The following is an 18,724-nucleotide window of genomic DNA, read 5'->3' as shown; positions in this document are numbered from 1 at the left end:
TAAAAAAATTAAAAAGCATCATCCAGAGAAGAGACAAAACCAGAAATGAAATGGAACAAGAAAGGAAGTGTGGCGGAGATGAGATAAACATTTTTATAGCAATCAAGCTTGAGCGCATTAAGATATAATGTTGATGCTTTACATATCCAATAATTTATATTTGCAGATGGGATCTAAATGAACAGTTATATTCACACTTATTTGTGTTGTGTCGCTGTACTTCCTTTTCCATTTCTACAATTCCTTTTAATTAAAAAGCATTACACAAATGGGAATATTCACTCTTCCTCTATAATTTTAAAATATATATGAGTATAGGGAGCTATCGTACCAGCATGAGATTTACATCCAGCACCAGCGACAAGTCTTTTTTTTAAATGATGACGAATCAGGATGCTGGAGAACAATTGTCTTCCCTTCATTGTGTATCATTTTGCCAAAGAGAGAGGAATATTGATGTGGTGGAGTCACTACAGAAAGACTGGAAAATTAATGGATGTGTGCATGCATATACTAAAAATAGCAAAAAAAAAATATGAACGGATGGGAGCAAAAATCAATTAAAACGCTCCATTGCAGTGAAATTGAAGCAAAAATAACCGGACTGAAGACTAATGACTTCTGTCAAATGACCAGCTATGTTACCGACATACGTAAAGGACTAGCTTCTGTTGCTGCAATAAATGAGCAAAAACAAGTGAAATCAATCGATTGGAAAATTGGAAAACTAATGATATTAATTGATTTTGTTCATGACTTTAACATTTTTTTTTTTATTCCTGCCTTCCATCCTCCTATTATTTATTTTGTCTAGAAGATAAAAGAGCAAGACACTTTAAGAGTGGAGGAAAAATGTCAAAGTCAACAAGAACTTTTTTCCTCCTCTACAAGAATTTGCTTTGCTTATCATTCTTTGTAAATTCAACACAAATCGTGCCACACAAATATTTGCTCATTCATGTTCTTTTTTCCTTTATTTTCTATTCTCATTTTATTTACAAATTTTAGCGGAATATTATGGAGATTAGATTTATTGGGATTTGTGCAGTTTGGTTGATTTAAGGACTATTCAATGCATAGGACTTTAGAATGTACTTAAAGCTGGTTTTTTTAAAAGCCTTATCAACTATAATACTTAAATCTTCTATTTACTAGCTTTTTCTAATTGACAAAGGGCAGCCTTACGATAGAGCCAGTTGTAGACACGGACTGAGAGAAGCAGAGAAGTTATGAATCACAGATGATCGTTACGGCAAGAGAGTAAGTAAGCAAATTCTCTTCTTTAGAAAATGTTTAAGCTTTAAAGTTAGTCCTGGTTGCATAGTCTTAAGGAGTCAAAATACTATAATTGCTCAGTTGGGAAGATGCAAGACAAGAAAGTTGCAGTTAAATTTGTTTTAAATCTCACAATCAGCAGTTCAATATAATCAATCAGCATCAATTCATTAATAGCTAATTCCAAAATGCGCCTTTATCACCCAAACATTATCAATTTCCATAATTTTCCCTTCTTTATATACACAAACCAATATTTGCACTTATCTTTCTTTCATTTTTTACGCTATGAAAAATTCCTTTTACTGACAACAGTCGTCCTTTCTTCTTTTTTTCTATTTTCATTTCTCTTTTTATCTTTTAGCTTCTGTATGCTTCCATAACTACAGAGATCAGCATAAAAATAATTTTCATATGAAACTGAAATTTTTTCACACATTTTTCTTCTTCCTTCACACTGTGCTATATTTAAAGGAACTTTACATGCATACTTGTGTGTGGACTTGTGAGAATGTGATGAAAAAAAATTCAATAAAAATTTTTAGCGATCACTTTTTGGTGTCAACGTGGAAAGCTTGATTATGCACAAAGTGACACGAGAAAGTTTGCAAAAGAATCTCTGGAACTGAACATTGAAAGGGAAACTGACATTAAAATAAGTTCACTTTTACATCCAGTGGAACTTAAATTGATGTCAATTTATGGAACTGCTGATGATAATAGACACAAATTGAATTTCCCCGAAAACATTTCTGATTCTTGCGTGATTTTTTGTCATCAATAAATGAAATTAGTTGATTCACATTCGAATGAAAGGAATTGGATTTAAGTGTCGATAGACATGAAGACATCATGTGATGAGAAGGTGACAAAAGTTTGGTATTGAATGAGACGAGGCAAAAAATCATAAATTAGATTAAGGAAGACACCACACAATGGAATCAAATCAAGTTGAAAGCTTGATTCTGAAAATAGCAAAAAATCACGTCCTTAATCAGGACAGCAAATCACTCCACTCCCAAATATTTAGTAGCTCATTTGTTTCATAACAATTCAATATGATTGGCCCCTTAAGGCACACCAATTTTGATGGAATTCTCTTGTGATTTTTCTTGATATTTCTATTAATCCCTAACAAGAACAAAATAATGGATAATACTGGATTTGCAAAAAATTATTCAGTGCCTCCTCGCCTCCGGCAAATAATTCGATTAAGAATTAATTTTTAAGTCGCAATTAAATTCAAATTGAGTTCAGAATAATTGGCAACAAGCTGTTGTTGTGCTTGAATGAGCTACTTTTGTTTGACATCAATGAACAATAAATTGAAATAATCGCAGATGTTGCTTAAACTCAAAAATACTCAATTTTCATAAGGAACTGAAAAGTTTTCAATTCATTTGCGAAACAATCGAAATGAGCAGCAACAGAAGTAAGCAATATTTGAATGGAATGGAAGAAAGTTGACAACAAAAGCCATTATCTTAGTCGTTGCACGTTCTCTGGAATGAAATGTAAGCTGCAAAAGAGAAAATAAGAACAGAAGTAAGCAAAACGAGTTGAAAACTTCAACAAATTTGTTCACATTTTAAGTGAAATTGTATTAAATAATTTATTGTCTCCTCTGCTGATTTTTCATTCAACTTAATTTAATCATTTTTAAACAATTTTCATTATATTCTTATGTATTTATAGTAATAATCATGTTTTTTACTATTCTGCTTCCTCCTTTTTTGCTCATTTTAACAATCAAAAATCATCAAAAGTTTCTCATTTCATCTCTCAGATTCTTTCATTAATTTAATACCATTGTCATCAGTTTGGAATGTTTTGGAACATAAAAAACTTTTGTCATTCTGTGTCTTCCTCCATTTTTAATTAGTTTTCATTCGAATCTTCGAGATACAGGATCGATTTGGACTCAAATCCTTAGTCAGTCAGCCAATCATAAACAAATCAGAATTCATGAATAAAATTAATTTCAAAATGAGGTCAAGCAAGCTTTTGTGGTCAATATCTCATAATGTCTTCATTAATTATTATGATTATCGATGGATGTCTTTAACTTGAGATATTTATGTACTGTTTATAAATCCTGTCATCATCAAATGTTCATCACAACTCATAACTCAATTAAATTTAACAGATTTCATCTCATCTTGATTTATTTTTATATACACAACTTCATTACATAACATCAGTTAATCAATTCAGTTCTTGTCATTTCCACATACTGAATTGTCATCATATTTCCATTCATTCAGACTAAATTCATTAATTTAATTAACAATAATCGAATTTAGAGGGTCAAAAAATGATATTCCGCGAACATGCACAGTGATCAAGTTATGTTCGGTATCAGTAAGTAATAACAATAAATTGGCTATCAAATAGTCAAGACAGTTTGGAATGGAACCAAATAATGTGTTAAATATAGCAAAAGTTTACTTCTTCTTCTTACCATCGTCATTATTATTATCATTAGCATTATGTGGATTTATGTCTTTATTTCCTCTATTCAGTTTACTTTTGTTGTCCCTTCTTCGATTCTTCTTTTTGGCTGTCTGATATTTTATATACGATAATTACAATATATTGTCAATATGTGTAACACCCTTTTTACATCCTACACAACTTCCCATCATGTTGCTTATGTAAAAGTTTCTCTGTATTTTTGTTCTATATCCATACAATCAATAGTAGTAAGAATGTTTATAGTCACCATCGTAATTTGTTGATAGCTTGTTAGTTAGTTTTTAAGTAAGTTTTTGGGTAAATCATGAAATATGATAAAGATCTCTTTCAACAATATTTTCATTTCATTAATTTTCTCTATCATATGTATAAGTGTTTATGTTTATGCTTACTTTATTTGTATAGAATTGAAAGAAAATTTCATGCTTGTCATCAGAATACAACACAGGTGTCTATAACATTTCCGTCATAAATAAACATTTGTTTTTTTACTTTCTGAAATAATTGAAATGAACGATTTTTTATGGTGTAAACTGCTTGATGGAAATTACTTCCCCTCGAAACAATTCACTTTCTTGATATTAAATGGTCCACTAATTAATTATTTCGTTCACGACTAAATATTCACAATTCTTTATACACTCGATATTTGGATTTTTTTTTTTATTTTTCATTATTTGAATCATTAATGATATTTAATTTTTGTTTATTATTTTTTCGGAAGACTTTTACGAATTAATTTCGAATAATTTTAGTGATATTTTCTTATAATTACATCATATTAAAGAATTAATAACTTTTTGATTATGATTAACTTAGAGTTTTTCATTAGCTTTGTAACGGATTTTTGAATTTTGAATTGAATTAAAGTGTAAATTTGCATGTGAATTTTTTCGCAGTTTTTTTTCCCTTGTACTGGAAAGTTTAGTAATTAATTTGGTAATTAAATTAAACAGTTAGTTTAAAGGTGATTTTAATTCATTTTGAATGAATTTTAAGCAAGATAAGGAATCAGTGTACATCAAATTTCGTCAGTTTAATGTTTTCTATGCTGAAAATTAACTCTTTTTGATAAAAACAAAATAATTTTTTTCAACATTGTCAAAATCAAAGTAAACATTTCAAATTTTTAGCTTTAATACTGCTTTAGGTAAGTTAATTTGATCTTTCAATCACGTATATTTTCAACATTTCCAAGTCTAATTCAATTTTCCACTATAACCGCTACAAACTCTTCGTAGTGAATCACAACCTTCAAATTAAAACTGTACATCGATCACATCGTCAACTAAACTACACCGAAGCACAATCATAGTCAAAAAGTTGTCAACCCTTTCATAAATTCACTTGTGACACAAGTTTTTGCTTAACTTTTATTTCCGATTAAATTTGTTTCTAAATTTCAAGCGTCTCATTTCATTCTTGTCCTGGTTCCTTTTCACAATCCACCAAAGAAAAACTTTTTTCATTTTATTTTAATTTCACTCAAGTGCACTTTTGTTAAATTTTTATTTTTTGTTTTCTCTTTTTATTCTGGTTTTGTTCACTTAATGTATGTGCATTTGTTGATGTTATATGCAATTTTTGTGTCACCAGATGAATTTTCCGCTACAAATGCACACGATGAAATGGCAACTTCAAGCCATTAAAGCTTGTGATATGATGACAAGTACAGAGAAGTACTTGAGGAAGCTCACTTGAAGTTTCGCGCTGTTGTTACTGCCAAGAACGACCCATGGAGGACGTGATGGAATTATACTTGATGGCTGATTATTCCTGCTCTTATCGCCATTCGTTTTTACTGGTGCTTGTGTCATAACTGTTGAAAGAAATATGAAAAGTTTTTTTATCTCATGAAACTACTTGAATGTTAGTTTATAAAATCCCATAAATTAATTTAAATTATCATGGAAAAGTTTTAAGTTAGTTTTCAACACAAAAAGGAAGACGAGGAAGTTGAAATTATTTGAATTTCCTTAGATTAAGAAAAAATTTCCTTAATTTGCTTCTTCCTTATTTTAGTAAATTCTCAAAGTTTACTTGTGCTGTACATAACAATATTTTAGAAAGTATGAAGGAAATAGTTGAAAATTGATAAGAACAAAAGTTATACCTTCACTCGCAGCATTTGTTTCAGTTTCACGAATCGTTTGGATTTGATTTGGTCCTCCAATTATATCCTTGGTTCCTTTACCTTCATGCTGTGTCTTATGCTGATGATTATGCTGCTGTTTATTCCTGTTTCTCTGTGGCTTTATTGTTGTGAAAATATATGGAGTTGGTGTTGTTGTTGGTTTCTTTGGTAATAGAAGTTCTGCATTTATTTCCATTTTCAAAGCAGCAGGAGTAAGCAGTAAAGTAAAAAAGTTTTTGCATTAAAATAGAGAAGAGTAGAAACAATTGTAATGCCATAAATTAATGAGTTGGAAGTGAAAGAAAGTAGAAATGAGAAAAATTAATTTTCCTGTCGTTTTGTTACCTTGCAATCGTATTGGTGCATCAGATTTTCCAAGAGCATTCTCACTTGAACATACGTATTGTCCAAAGTCACCTTTCTGTAAATTCCTCACTGTTAAATTCATTTGCCATGTAAACGAATTAATCATTGACTCAATTATGTGATACTTTTCACCATGATATAATTTTGAGTCTGTCACCACATTCCGCATGCAGATATTCAACAGCCAGCAGAAACATTAAGTAACATTTCATTTTTAAATAAACATCATGACAAATGGCATGAGCATTGTACAAGATATATCAGAACAGTAACGATAGCAGCATGTAACATAAGAATAACAATGAATGGTGAAAATTGAATTAGATGAAGCACAAACATGGAAAGAGAAAGAAAAAAAGCATCAAGTCATTTTGGAAAATTGAAAAAAAGAAAAACTCCCAGGCGATATTCAGGAACATGAAATTGATGTTGTTGAAGATAAATGAGAGTTTAAGGATGGAAATTGTTGCTCACCTTCACGACTGAACCATGTATTGAGAGGCTTCGGAAATGCTTCGACAATACATGCAAAGGAAACATGACTTTCAACTGGAGCTGCGACTAATTGATTAACGGCTTTGACTGATGGAGGAACTGTGTAACAAAAGAGAAAAGGAAGCGATTAAAAATAAATTAATCATCTCTAAACATCTTCTTTAGTTCGCAAACAGTAATGACTTGCATGAATTGGAAATTGAAAATTTCTTCGCAGTTTTCGTATTTCCAAAATCCTTTTCAAGTGGATTTACGTATATAAAATATCCAATTTGGAGCTCGGGCCAGTAATCAGGAGGACAGAGGTTCGATTCTCACTCCGAGCATTTGTATTTATTCTTAGACATTTATTATCCTTTTCAAGTGAATTTAGAGGAAATAAACTTCAATTAATTGGGCACTTACAGTTCACTTGTACATCATATCGCTTAGATACACTAGGTGGTATTCCATTGGATGCTATGCATAGATATCCTCCCATATCTGATCTCTGAACACCACTTAATGATAATCTCTCGCCCTCGATAGCTTTTTGAACTAATTAGGTGAATAAATAGGAACAAAGCATTATAATTGAGGAATTAAAAAAAAATCTTTTAAATTCATTTACATTGCTTGTCTCTGCCTTCATTGCGAATTACAATGTCTTTTCCATCCTCTCGTCTCCATTGCACACTATTATGGATATAGATAGTATCAGTAGTAAGCATGAGAATAAGAGCAATAATAATCATAGTATTAACCTTGGTTCAGGAACGCCTGTCGCTTGACATAACAATTGTACATTTCCTCCTTCATTTGTTACACTTTCATCTCCAGATGACTCGATTGCATTGAGGATGTCTGGTGGTACAACCACATCCAAGTGTCCTGACTATAAGAGTCATTGTCATCATAAGAAAATAAGCATAAATCCTTCATATTCATACATAAAGTGCATTTCTCCATTCCAAAAATATTTATCTTGACTGAAAATGAGCTTGCTGGAATGGATGAATATCTCATACCTAATAATGTGATTTAATTCATATTTTGATTTATGCTGCATACGTATGCACGAAAAAAATCCACTTTAAAAATTCTTCTACATTCATTCGAGGAATTCAAAGATGAGAGAGATTGCATGAATGAGCATTATGTGACTATGCTACCTTCCTGCATTTACTATATCGATTCATTCAGCACAAAAATATGTGAAAAGGGCAATGAAATCTCATAAATCGAAAATAGTTCATAAATGTAGAGCATAAAAAGTTATTCATCAGAATTTTTACAGACATACTCAGAATTTCAATAGCTGAGATTGAAGTTTGGAGCTGTAACAGTCACGTCGAGTGTTCATTTTCAACCCAAAATGATAAAATTTTATGAAGAAATGCACTTTAATTCCAATTTATTCACAATTTTACCTGTGATCGCATAGGATCTGTATTCACTTGACACATATAACTTCCGCTATCATTCAACTGAACATGTGAAATGTGCAACTTCCACGTATTATGTCCATTATGTGTTACCGATAAGCGAGGATTAAGTGCAACCATATGTGTGTGAATTGCTAAAATTGCCTTTGAATCTGATTTTATCCATGCTACCTAAAAATTTTATAGAGAATTTTTCACACAATAAAAATATTGAATCTATGCCTGCTCGTACTCTACTTTGAATTTTAAGTCCAACCAGCAATCGATTATTTTCGAAAGTTTTTATCAAAAATTTAAAAAGTTTAATCGGATTTACCCAAAGAGTACTTCTTGAACTTCTTGGAATGAGTGGAAAGAAAGAAAGTTTCATGACAAAGAGCAGACTGCAAAGTTTCTTTATGGAATTTTTAATGCTTATCATGAAAAGTTTTCTCAACTGCTCCTCTTCATCCACAATCGATTCAAATTGAGATTAAATGTTGCAATTGAGCAGTGAAAATTCAATAAAAATTTGCATCAAGTGGAAGTGAAAAAAACTTAAATTAAAAGACTGTTCCTCGTCTGCTGCTTAAAAACAGTCTAGAAAAGCTTTTTCTTCTGAATTTTAAATTATTCACTTGGGTGCTATTCCATTCTATACATTATAATTCACTTTAAATCCATTTGTATACAACGTGAGGATGATAATTAAATGTATATATGGAAGTAATTAATTGTAGAGCATTTTTGGCTTTAAAATATTTATACAAAGCACATCCAACTTACCCTGTATTGACCTAAATTATTAACTACACATGTGAATGATACGTCACGTCCTTGTGTGACTGTAAGATTGTCCAAAGGTTGAAGAAATTCTGGTTCTTGATCAGTCGTTTGTCCCAATCCTGAGAATTTTGAAGTTCAAGTATAAGTTTTGATTCACTAGATATTGATCAAGATGCAGCAACACTACAGTTGCCGCATCTTGAGTCAATAAGTCACACAGACACAAAATATTCACCTTTAACTAAAGTAATGACAAGAAGAATATTAAATAGAGCTTTAATTATTGCATTTTGGATGAGTCCAACAATCTCCATGTCCTCTGCTGTTTGTGTGCTGTCTTTTTATCTACAAGAAGTGAAATGCAGCACTTTAAATTAAGTTTATGACTTGAAATTCTTGAATAAATGTTGTGACTAAAATGTAAAGTTAAAAGGCATCCATGACATAAGTTTCTCGTCTCTATCTCCTTTAAAGTTCTTAATCCTATAACCACAGACATAGAATAGAGTTGAAAGTATAGATAAATGATGTCAAAAAGGAGACAGCAAGAGAAAGTTGTGAGTTGAGGTGAAAAACTTTTCGTTTCATCACTTCCTTCAACATCTTCAACAACCTTACACATCTCATGTCATTCGAACTTGTTTACAAGACAAAAAGTGAACATTTATAAAGCCATAAAAAAGTTTCGTACCCAAAAGTCATGGATATGTAAAGTAAATTAATAGAAAATGTTCAGCATCAAGCACCTCAATTAGCATCACATTATATCCCTATTATGTTCACTTTTTTTGTGTCACTCAAAGTTCAACCCATACATGGGTCATGTCTGCAAACAATGAACTTTCCTTTTTCACACAGGAGATTCTACCGTGTAGACAGTGACTTTTTACTGTCATTCCATAAACATTTCATAATCTGTTCGCTCGTCCTTGTTTGCGTTCAGTTTAATGCCTTTGCAAATAAAACAATGAAATGGAACAACTTGTTGAGGATTTCTTTTTATGATTTGAGACACGAAATGGGAGGAGAACTTGAAAGGAACAGTGAATTATTCAAAAGAAGCATGAAAAAATTGTTTAAAATTTGTTCTGAACAAATAAAGAAGAAAATGAATGTAAATTTTGTGTAAATTATCATGCGGCAGCCGTTTCTCATTCTCTGTACTTCTTTACATTTCGATTGTCTTTTACTGTTCTCATGTAAGGTATGATAAATGAAAATTCAGGCACATTTAGGGAATGAGAAGTTAATTAAAAATGAAAATAATTAATTTTAAATGCCATTTGAATGAAAAACTATTAATTGATTGTGGTTTTTAATTAATGAATCATAAAATGAGCAGCACACAGTGTTGTTTGCTGCGGGGGGAATATTCTCTGTAATTTTTTAACAATAAATTTCATACGCACGCCTATAATGTTTAAATTAAGAGCATCGGAAAATTATTCTGAACTGATAAAATAGCAGCAGTGTTGAGCAACCTATGTGTCGCGATACGCAAATATGTTGCATATTTCTATAAAATTTCATGAACCGTATGACGAATGCGGTTTCGGTTGAGACCGCGAAAATGAATGGTTGTCCACCACTGGCTCAGTGTATACAAAATAAGCAGGATGAGTTGAAAGGAGTCAAAATCATTTTATTATTTTTTCATCTGTGGATAGGCGAGGATTTTCACTGCTTTCAATTATTTGTATTCCATACTATGCACAGCAATAGCATATGTACATACATATGAAATTTTTCACAACACCAATTAAATACTATCGGCAACTAACAACAGTATTTATAGTCATAGCAAGTGAATGTAGCATCTGGCACTGAGATTTTTATTAACTTAATCAGTCGATGGGTTTTTTTGCCTCAGTTAGGGGTTGGAGATTCCATTTAAAAATTAAATGTCCATATGATGCCTTTTTTATTATTTTTGAAGTTCACTGGATATACACACACCTATTAAATTCCCGTTCTCATGTATTTTCGATAAAATCATCCACAAAAATCGAAAATGTTTTGCAGTTCATTTGTTTCTATCCAAATAATCCTACTTGAGTTATTAAATAGCTTTCATTGTTTCAGTATATACGCCGCTTTATCAATATCCATTCAATCTTTCCAATATCTGCTATTTTTTTGCACTTGCTTTTATTATCCTCTCTTGCCTTTATTTCCCGACAATTTACTTTTCACCTTCTAATTTTCTCGCTTTTTATTGCATTTAAGGAAGGATAGAACTTTCAAATCATTGCACACTTTACAGTCATCAGATAACGATTCTGTTTCATGTTTTATTCATCAATTTATTTATCCATTTCGATGCTCTTGCTTCCTTTATTTTTATTTTTATTTATCTGTATGATTCTCATTAAACTTTTAATCTCTTCTGTTCACTCCACTTTCCCTCTTAATATTCTTTTATTACTGTTTGTATTCATTCCTCTCGACACATAATCCGTCCGTAAAATTGGTTCTTTTTTTCATTAACGTGACACGCAAATACGGGTTGTATGACTAAGATCTCGATTTAAACTGAAAGACTGTTATGATACAAGCAGTCGGTTATCGTACATGCAATGAATTTTGAACTGGAACTAATGCGCATAAGCGAGAAGAAGTTCGAAACGAATATTTAGTATATATATTTTGGAACGGGGAACTGAGAATGTTAAGGAAGATGAAGAAAAAGGGGAAATTGATGACTTTTCATGATTCAATTAAATTTTATTTGATAGAAATAATTAAGAAGAAATTTTGACATTGGCATTTAGAATACAAATTATGGAAATTAGCAAATTAAAGTGATATTGTTCAAGGCTGGTGCTTCAATGGTAACTTTGAGTTATAGTCAGGTGCTGGGGCTCAACTAAAGGTTCTCAAGTCGGAGAAGGTAACTTGGGATTGTCTTGATCTTAATTTCGAGACATTTTGAAATTTTTGATTCATACCCGATAGGCACATGATTTTCATGGCATCCAAATAGAGGTCTTATGACATCCAAGTGGCAATTATTGAAGCAGTCTACATGAAAATTGCCATTAAGGCGTCATACTACAGCAATTTGGGCGTCATATTACAGTCACTTGGACGACATATTACATGATATGCAAGGTGCAAGACTTGAAATCTCTGAAACTTTGTACATTATCGGTGTAAAATATTCAAACAAATTATAAAGGCATAATTTCAAAGTTAAGTTTTTGACATTCTTCATAAGGTTGCCCTTCTTTATCCGTAAAAGTAGATACAAAAGTCACTCGATATTTCCCAATCATTGTGAATGTATAATAGGATGGCAAACTTGAATCAATTAGTTCCATATCGAAGGTTTCATCTTTATTTGGCTCATATGGACACTCAGGTCTTTTCAGGTGACTCACAATTAATTTCCAAGGAGCTTTTTTATCCGTTATAACCTTACAGAAATCTGGAATTTCACGATCAACTAGTGCTGTATACCATTTTCCACGATCGTATTTTTCAATAAAGTAATGCATTTTCCATGGTGGATTTATTGTGTTGTAGACTTTCAATTTACCTAAATTAAGAAGCTTTATGGTCGCAATTTTGTTAAATTTAATTCATTAAATATCATTTTACCGTTTAAAAAGTAAGTTGTATCATTCTCGTACACAAATTCAAGCTCAGACCAGTCTAAGAATTTTATTGGACCTTTTGAACAATCCTTGTAGGAATCACCAACCAAAACTATCATTTTGGATCCTGCAAGCTTAAAAATCAACGATATCACAATTGCCAGCACAAGCATGATGAATTTATAGACTTAATAATAGTTTGAATGAGCTTTAATAAATGAAAATTTTCCGAGCTTTACCTCCTCATTATATAATGCAAAGCCAACAAAGTGAGATTGTCATAATCACTTGTAGATGATAATCAATACATTCAGTTAATTATTAATTACATCAATTTTGTGGGATGTTCAGTCAATAAAGCCAATTATCAATGTCGATATAATTATAATTGGTAATTTTCAGATTATCAAATATGATATGGGAATAAAATATGTTAAAATTAACAGATTGTTAAAAATTATAATTTTTATCGGTGCTGATAATGATGCAAAATCATGTTCATGATTGCTGGAAAGCTTTATTGTTGAATTAAAATCAGATTAACAAATTTTCACGCCATTTTTCATTGTTTACAATTTGAAGTGATAATTTTAAATGCTGAATCTGCATTTTAAAGCTTGCAAACATCAAAAATGTCACAAAAACCATTTTGCTCATAAAATTTATATCATTTAAATTCCATCTCATTCCATTTGACTGACAAATGACTCTAAAAATTGACACAGAAATTTTGATATGGGAAATTACATTGTATTAAAATGTTTCATAACAGCATTCAATATTCTAGCCGCATTGATTGGCTTCTGATAAAATGTCAACACATGACTTTATCAAATAGAATCAAATCAATACAATAGACATCAAAAAGTCTCTTTTGATCTGTTTATTACCCTTGAGACATTATTTACATGATGAAATATGATACATGATTGTTTTGTTGTAAATTTCTTCTATAAAAGCCACTTATCCAGAATGGTTTTTTATGCTGTAAACAATGCATAGACAAAAATGGAAAGATGATTGTGAATAGCTCTTCATAGATCACAAAACAAATATGAAAGATAGTTTTTTAATGGCATGCTGAGTAAATAGAGTTGTAGCGCAGTATTTGATGATTGCTACGATTGATAAATATTGATAATTCACTGAACATGATAATCTTTATAGCAACTTTACATCGCATTGCTTGCAACTACTCAATACTACTGGTTCATTCAGACAAATTGATCTTAAGCTATCATCTATACCGCAAAAAAATGAACAAAAAATGGAAACAACGTGAATTGAGTGGATACTTGTTGAGATTGACAATACATCATTTACTTTATGAGTCTCGTAATATTCGCTAAGCTTTTCTTGTCATCATACATGTCATGTTAGCATTCATGGAGCAGACTCTTTTTTTTTCTTATAAATGTTTATTATGGATGTAGCATACATAGATGAGGGGAGAGAAGAAAAAAACGATTAATCATCACTCACAAACTCTCATATATAAACAATAAGGATTTTAATACCTATTGTCTGATTACTATGCTACATTAAGAACAATTAAATATGTTCCTACACAAAAAAAAATTATCATCATTTTTATGATTTAGAAAAAGGAATTTTCATTACTCAAATGAACATCTTCAACATTCATATCTGAATCTCTTTAGAAAAACAAATGAAAAGTTTTTTCCCACAAACCGCACAGGAAATTAAATTTTTTAGAGTCTTATCATTCCTCATCTTTATGTCTTTAAAGAATTGAAAAATTTTTTATGACCTTTTGAGATTCGACATTTTCATGACTTTACATCTAATTAACGGGAAATTAGAAAATTTAATGAGCTTCTGCTTGGCTGCAAAATAATTATAAATTTTCATGGATACATTAACGTCATGAGATAATATCATGCAATTTTACTTGTAACAGCTTAATGAAATTTAAATTTTAACGGTTTTTGTCAATTCAAGTTGTGAGTGAAGTTGGTTTCATTGAAATTAAAGTTCGTGTTATTTTGAAGAATTTCACTAAAATTTAAGCAATTTATTAGGAAATAAGTCATTATAAACTATTTGCAAAGAATTATTACTTCAGTATCAATGAACTATATTCAGTCATCATGGATTTCTTCTGAATTAGTGAGTAAGTATCCTAAAATTTCATTAGAATTTTAAGAAAAGATTTTTAATTTGCTAATAGAATTTAACATTTAACATAGAGTGCTTTGTGCTTTGTGTTTTTCATCCTCAACATTCCCCTCATCAAACACTGATTTCTCCAGCATTTCAGGCGAGTCAAAGATTTTCGAAATCATTTTGTATTTGCGCACAAAATAAAGTTCAAAATTCCATTCGTTGACTGTGTACGATATGTAGATTCATAATATTCTGTCAGTTCAAATCGAGTTGTTGTCAATGAAACCCGTACTGCTGGACGTTTTGAGAAAAATATTTCGATAAAATAAAATTACGTAAAATTTATTGTAGTTGACTACAAGCATAAAAGGATTGAAAGCTTATTAACTTATTATTAATGAGCTCAATTGAAATATAAAAGTTTTAATTTAATTCCAAAAAGTGCATAGCATTAAAGGCTTTATTAAAATGAGCATAAAGTTATGGAAAATCCTGAAATCTCCAACATCAACCAACACATCAGTTCGAGCTGATGCATTATCCAGAACATGGATTAATAGGTAAATTTCAAAAGATTATTAAAATCTCAATACCAGATGCCTCCTATCGTTCGAACGAACTATGAATCCTGCCTTACGTTGCCGATAGCATTGATGCGAATTTCATATAACCATAAGACTGTGTGTATGCTATTGGTGTGCATATTGTGGAACACAAATAATTGAAAGCATGGAAAATTTCACGCTTTTCCTTTTCACGGCTTGAATAGATTGAAAGGATTGCAATAAATTGAAAGTGAAAACGCATTCAACGTACATTTAAGCTGATTACTGTCAGACAGACAATTTAAAGTTAACATCACACTCCTAGCATTTTATAGGAAATGGAAAAAATAATAATACAATGATTTTGACTCCATACTGCTTATTTTTTACACACTGAGCATTTATTATTGGTATTTTATCAGTTCAGAATAATTTTCCGATGCTCTTAATTTAAACATTATAGGCGTGCGTATGAAATTTATTGTTAAAAAATTACAGAGAATATTCCCCCCGCAGCAAACAACACTGTGTGCTGCTCATTTTATGATTCATTAATTAAAAACCACAATCAATTAATAGTTTTTCATTCAAATGGCATTTAAAATTAATTATTTTCATTTTTAATTAACTTCTCATTCCCTAAATGTGCCTGAATTTTCATTTATCATACCTTACATGAGAACAGTAAAAGACAATCGAAATGTAAAGAAGTACAGAGAATGAGAAACGGCTGCCGCATGATAATTTACACAAAATTTACATTCATTTTCTTCTTTATTTGTTCAGAACAAATTTTAAACAATTTTTTTCATGCTTCTTTTGAATAATTCACGGTTCCTTTCAAGTTCTCCTCCCATTTCGTGTCTCAAATCATAAAAAGAAATCCTCAACAAGTTGTTCCATTTCATTGTTTTATTTGCAAAGGCATTAAACTGAACTCAAACAAGGACGAGCGCACAGATTATGAAATGTTTATGGAATGACAGTAAAAAGTCACTGTCTACACGGTAGAATCTCCTGTGTGAAAAAGGAAAGTTCATTGTTTGCAGACATGACCCATGTATGGGTTGAACTTTGAGTGACACAAAAAAAGTGAATATAATAGGGATATAATGTGATGCTAATTGAGGTTCTTGATGCTGAACATTTTCTATTAATTTACTTTACATATCCATGACTTTTGGGTACGAAAACTTTTTTATGGCTTCATAAATGTTCACTTTTTGTCTTGTAAACAATTTCGAATGACATGAGATGTGTAAGGTTGTTGAAGATGTTGAAGGAAGTGATGAAACGAAAAGTTTTTCACCTCAACTCACAACTTTCTCCTACTTTTTCCTTTTTGACATCATTTCTCTATACTTTCGACTCTATTCTATGTCTGTGGTTATAGGATTAAGAACTTTAAAGGAGATAGAGACGAGAAACTTATGTCATGGATGCCTTTCAACTTTACATTTTAGTCACAACATTTACTCAAGAATTTCAAGTCATAAACTTAATTTAAAGTGCTGCATTTCACTTCTTGTAGATAAAAAGACATACACAAACAGCAGAGGACATGGAGATTGTTGGACTCATCCAAAGTACAATAATTAAAGCTCTATTTAATATTCTTCTTGTCATTACTTTAGTTAAAGGTGAATATATTGTGTCTGTGTGACAAGATGTGGCAACTGTCGTGTTGCTGCATCTTGATCAATATCTAGTGAATCAAAACTTATACTTGAACTTCAAAATTCTCAGGATTAGGACAAACGACTGATCAAGAACCAGAATTTCTTCAACCTTTGGACAATCTTACAGTCACACAAGGACGTGACGTATCATTCACATGTGTAGTTAATAATTTAGGTCAATACAGGGTAAGTTGGATGTGCTTTGTATAAATATTTTAAAGCCAAAAATGCTCTACAATTAATTACTTCCATATATACATTTAATTATCATCCTCACGTTGTATACAAATGGATTTAAAGTGAATTATAATGTATAGAATGGAATAGCACCCAAGTGAATAATTTAAAATTCAGAAGAAAAAGCTTTTCTAGACTGTTTTTAAGCAGCAGACGAGTCTTTTAATTTAAGTTTTTTCACTTCCACTTGATGCAAATTTTTATTGAATTTTCACTGCTCAATTGCAACATTTAATCTCAATTTGAATCGATTGTGGATGAAGAGGAACAGTTGAGAAAACTTTTCATGATAAGCATTAAAAATTCCATAAAGAAACTTTGCAGTCTGCTCTTTGTCATGAAACTTTCTTTCTTTCCACTCATTCCAAGAAGTTCAAGAAGTACTCTTTGGGTAAATCCGATTAAAAAAATTTAATTTTAGTTCCTTCAGCTTTTTAAATTATTGATTTAGACAGAAGAATCTCAAATATTTGAGGAATCATTTTTTTTAACCTTTCTCTTTTCATGCAGCATGCTTTGCCGTTCAGATTGAAGTTGATGGAAATAAGACTGGACGAAACTTCTTATTTTAATTGACTCCAGGAGCTTTCAGCTATTTACTCAAGTTTTCATTCAAAACAACAGTCAGTGCCTATCATGATGTCCTCAAAAAGTCTATAAAAGATCTCCAACTGTTCAATCCATTTTGTGACACAAGATAAGATAATTAATAAGCTATCAACAAATTACGATGGTGACTATAAACATTCTTACTACTATTGATTGTATGGATATAGAACAAAAATACAGAGAAACTTTTACATAAGCAACATGATGGGAAGTTGTGTAGGATGTAAAAAGGGTGTTACACATATTGACAATATATTGTAATTATCGTATATAAAATATCAGACAGCCAAAAAGAAGAATCGAAGAAGGGACAACAAAAGTAAACTGAATAGAGGAAATAAAGACATAAATCCACATAATGCTAATGATAATAATAATGACGATGGTAAGAAGAAGAAGTAAACTTTTGCTATATTTAACACATTATTTGGTTCCATTCCAAACTGTCTTGACTATTTGATAGCCAATTTATTGTTATTACTTACTGATTATGCTCGGTAGCCTGACTATTGTGCATGCTCGCGGAATCATTTTTTGACCCTCTAAATTCGATTATTGTTAATTAAATTAATGAATTTAGTCTGAATGAATGGAAATATGATGACAATTCAGTATGTGGAAATGACAAGAACTGAATTGATTATCTGATGTTATGTAATGAAGTTGTGTATATAAAAATAAACCAAGATGAGATGAAATCTGTTAAATTTAATTGAGTTATGAGTTGTGATGAACATTTGATGATGACAGGATTTATAAACAGTACATAAATATCTCAAGTTAAAGACATCCATCGATAATCATAATAATTAATGAAGACATTATGAGATATTGACCACAAAAGCTTGCTTGACCTCATTTTGAAATTAATTTTATTCATGAATTCTGATTTGTTTATGATTGGCTGACTGGCTAAGGATTTGAGTCCAAATCGATCCTGTATCTCGAAGATTCGAATGAAAACTAATTAAAAATGGAGGAAGACACAGAATGACAA

General features: G+C 30.9%; 1 protein-coding gene across 1 annotated transcript; it reads right to left on the bottom strand.

Moving 5' to 3' along the window:
* Nucleotides 1-4,754: 4,754 nt before the first annotated feature.
* Nucleotides 4,755-11,443, bottom strand: DIP-lambda (Dpr-interacting protein lambda). Its single transcript, XM_070638953.1, has 11 exons — nucleotides 10,891-11,443; nucleotides 9,170-9,279; nucleotides 8,935-9,053; nucleotides 8,155-8,340; nucleotides 7,489-7,619; nucleotides 7,356-7,420; nucleotides 7,151-7,282; nucleotides 6,725-6,844; nucleotides 6,230-6,400; nucleotides 5,864-6,064; nucleotides 4,755-5,569 (listed from the first exon to the last, which is right to left on the bottom strand). The coding sequence occupies exons 2-11, from the start codon at nucleotides 9,246-9,248 to the stop codon at nucleotides 5,388-5,390; spliced, it is 1,386 nt and encodes a 461-aa protein (XP_070495054.1). The 5' UTR covers nucleotides 9,249-9,279; nucleotides 10,891-11,443; the 3' UTR covers nucleotides 4,755-5,387.
* Between the last annotated feature and the right edge of the window lie 7,281 nt (nucleotides 11,444-18,724).

The sequence above is a fragment of the Chironomus tepperi genome, unplaced genomic scaffold, assembly GCF_022539635.2.
Source record: "Chironomus tepperi strain 1889 unplaced genomic scaffold, CSIRO-AGI_Ctep_v1 contig_177, whole genome shotgun sequence".
NCBI lineage: Eukaryota > Metazoa > Arthropoda > Insecta > Diptera > Chironomidae > Chironomus > Chironomus tepperi.
The sequence above is the reverse complement of the archived record's forward strand: the minus strand, read 5'-3'. Positions and strand labels throughout refer to the sequence as shown.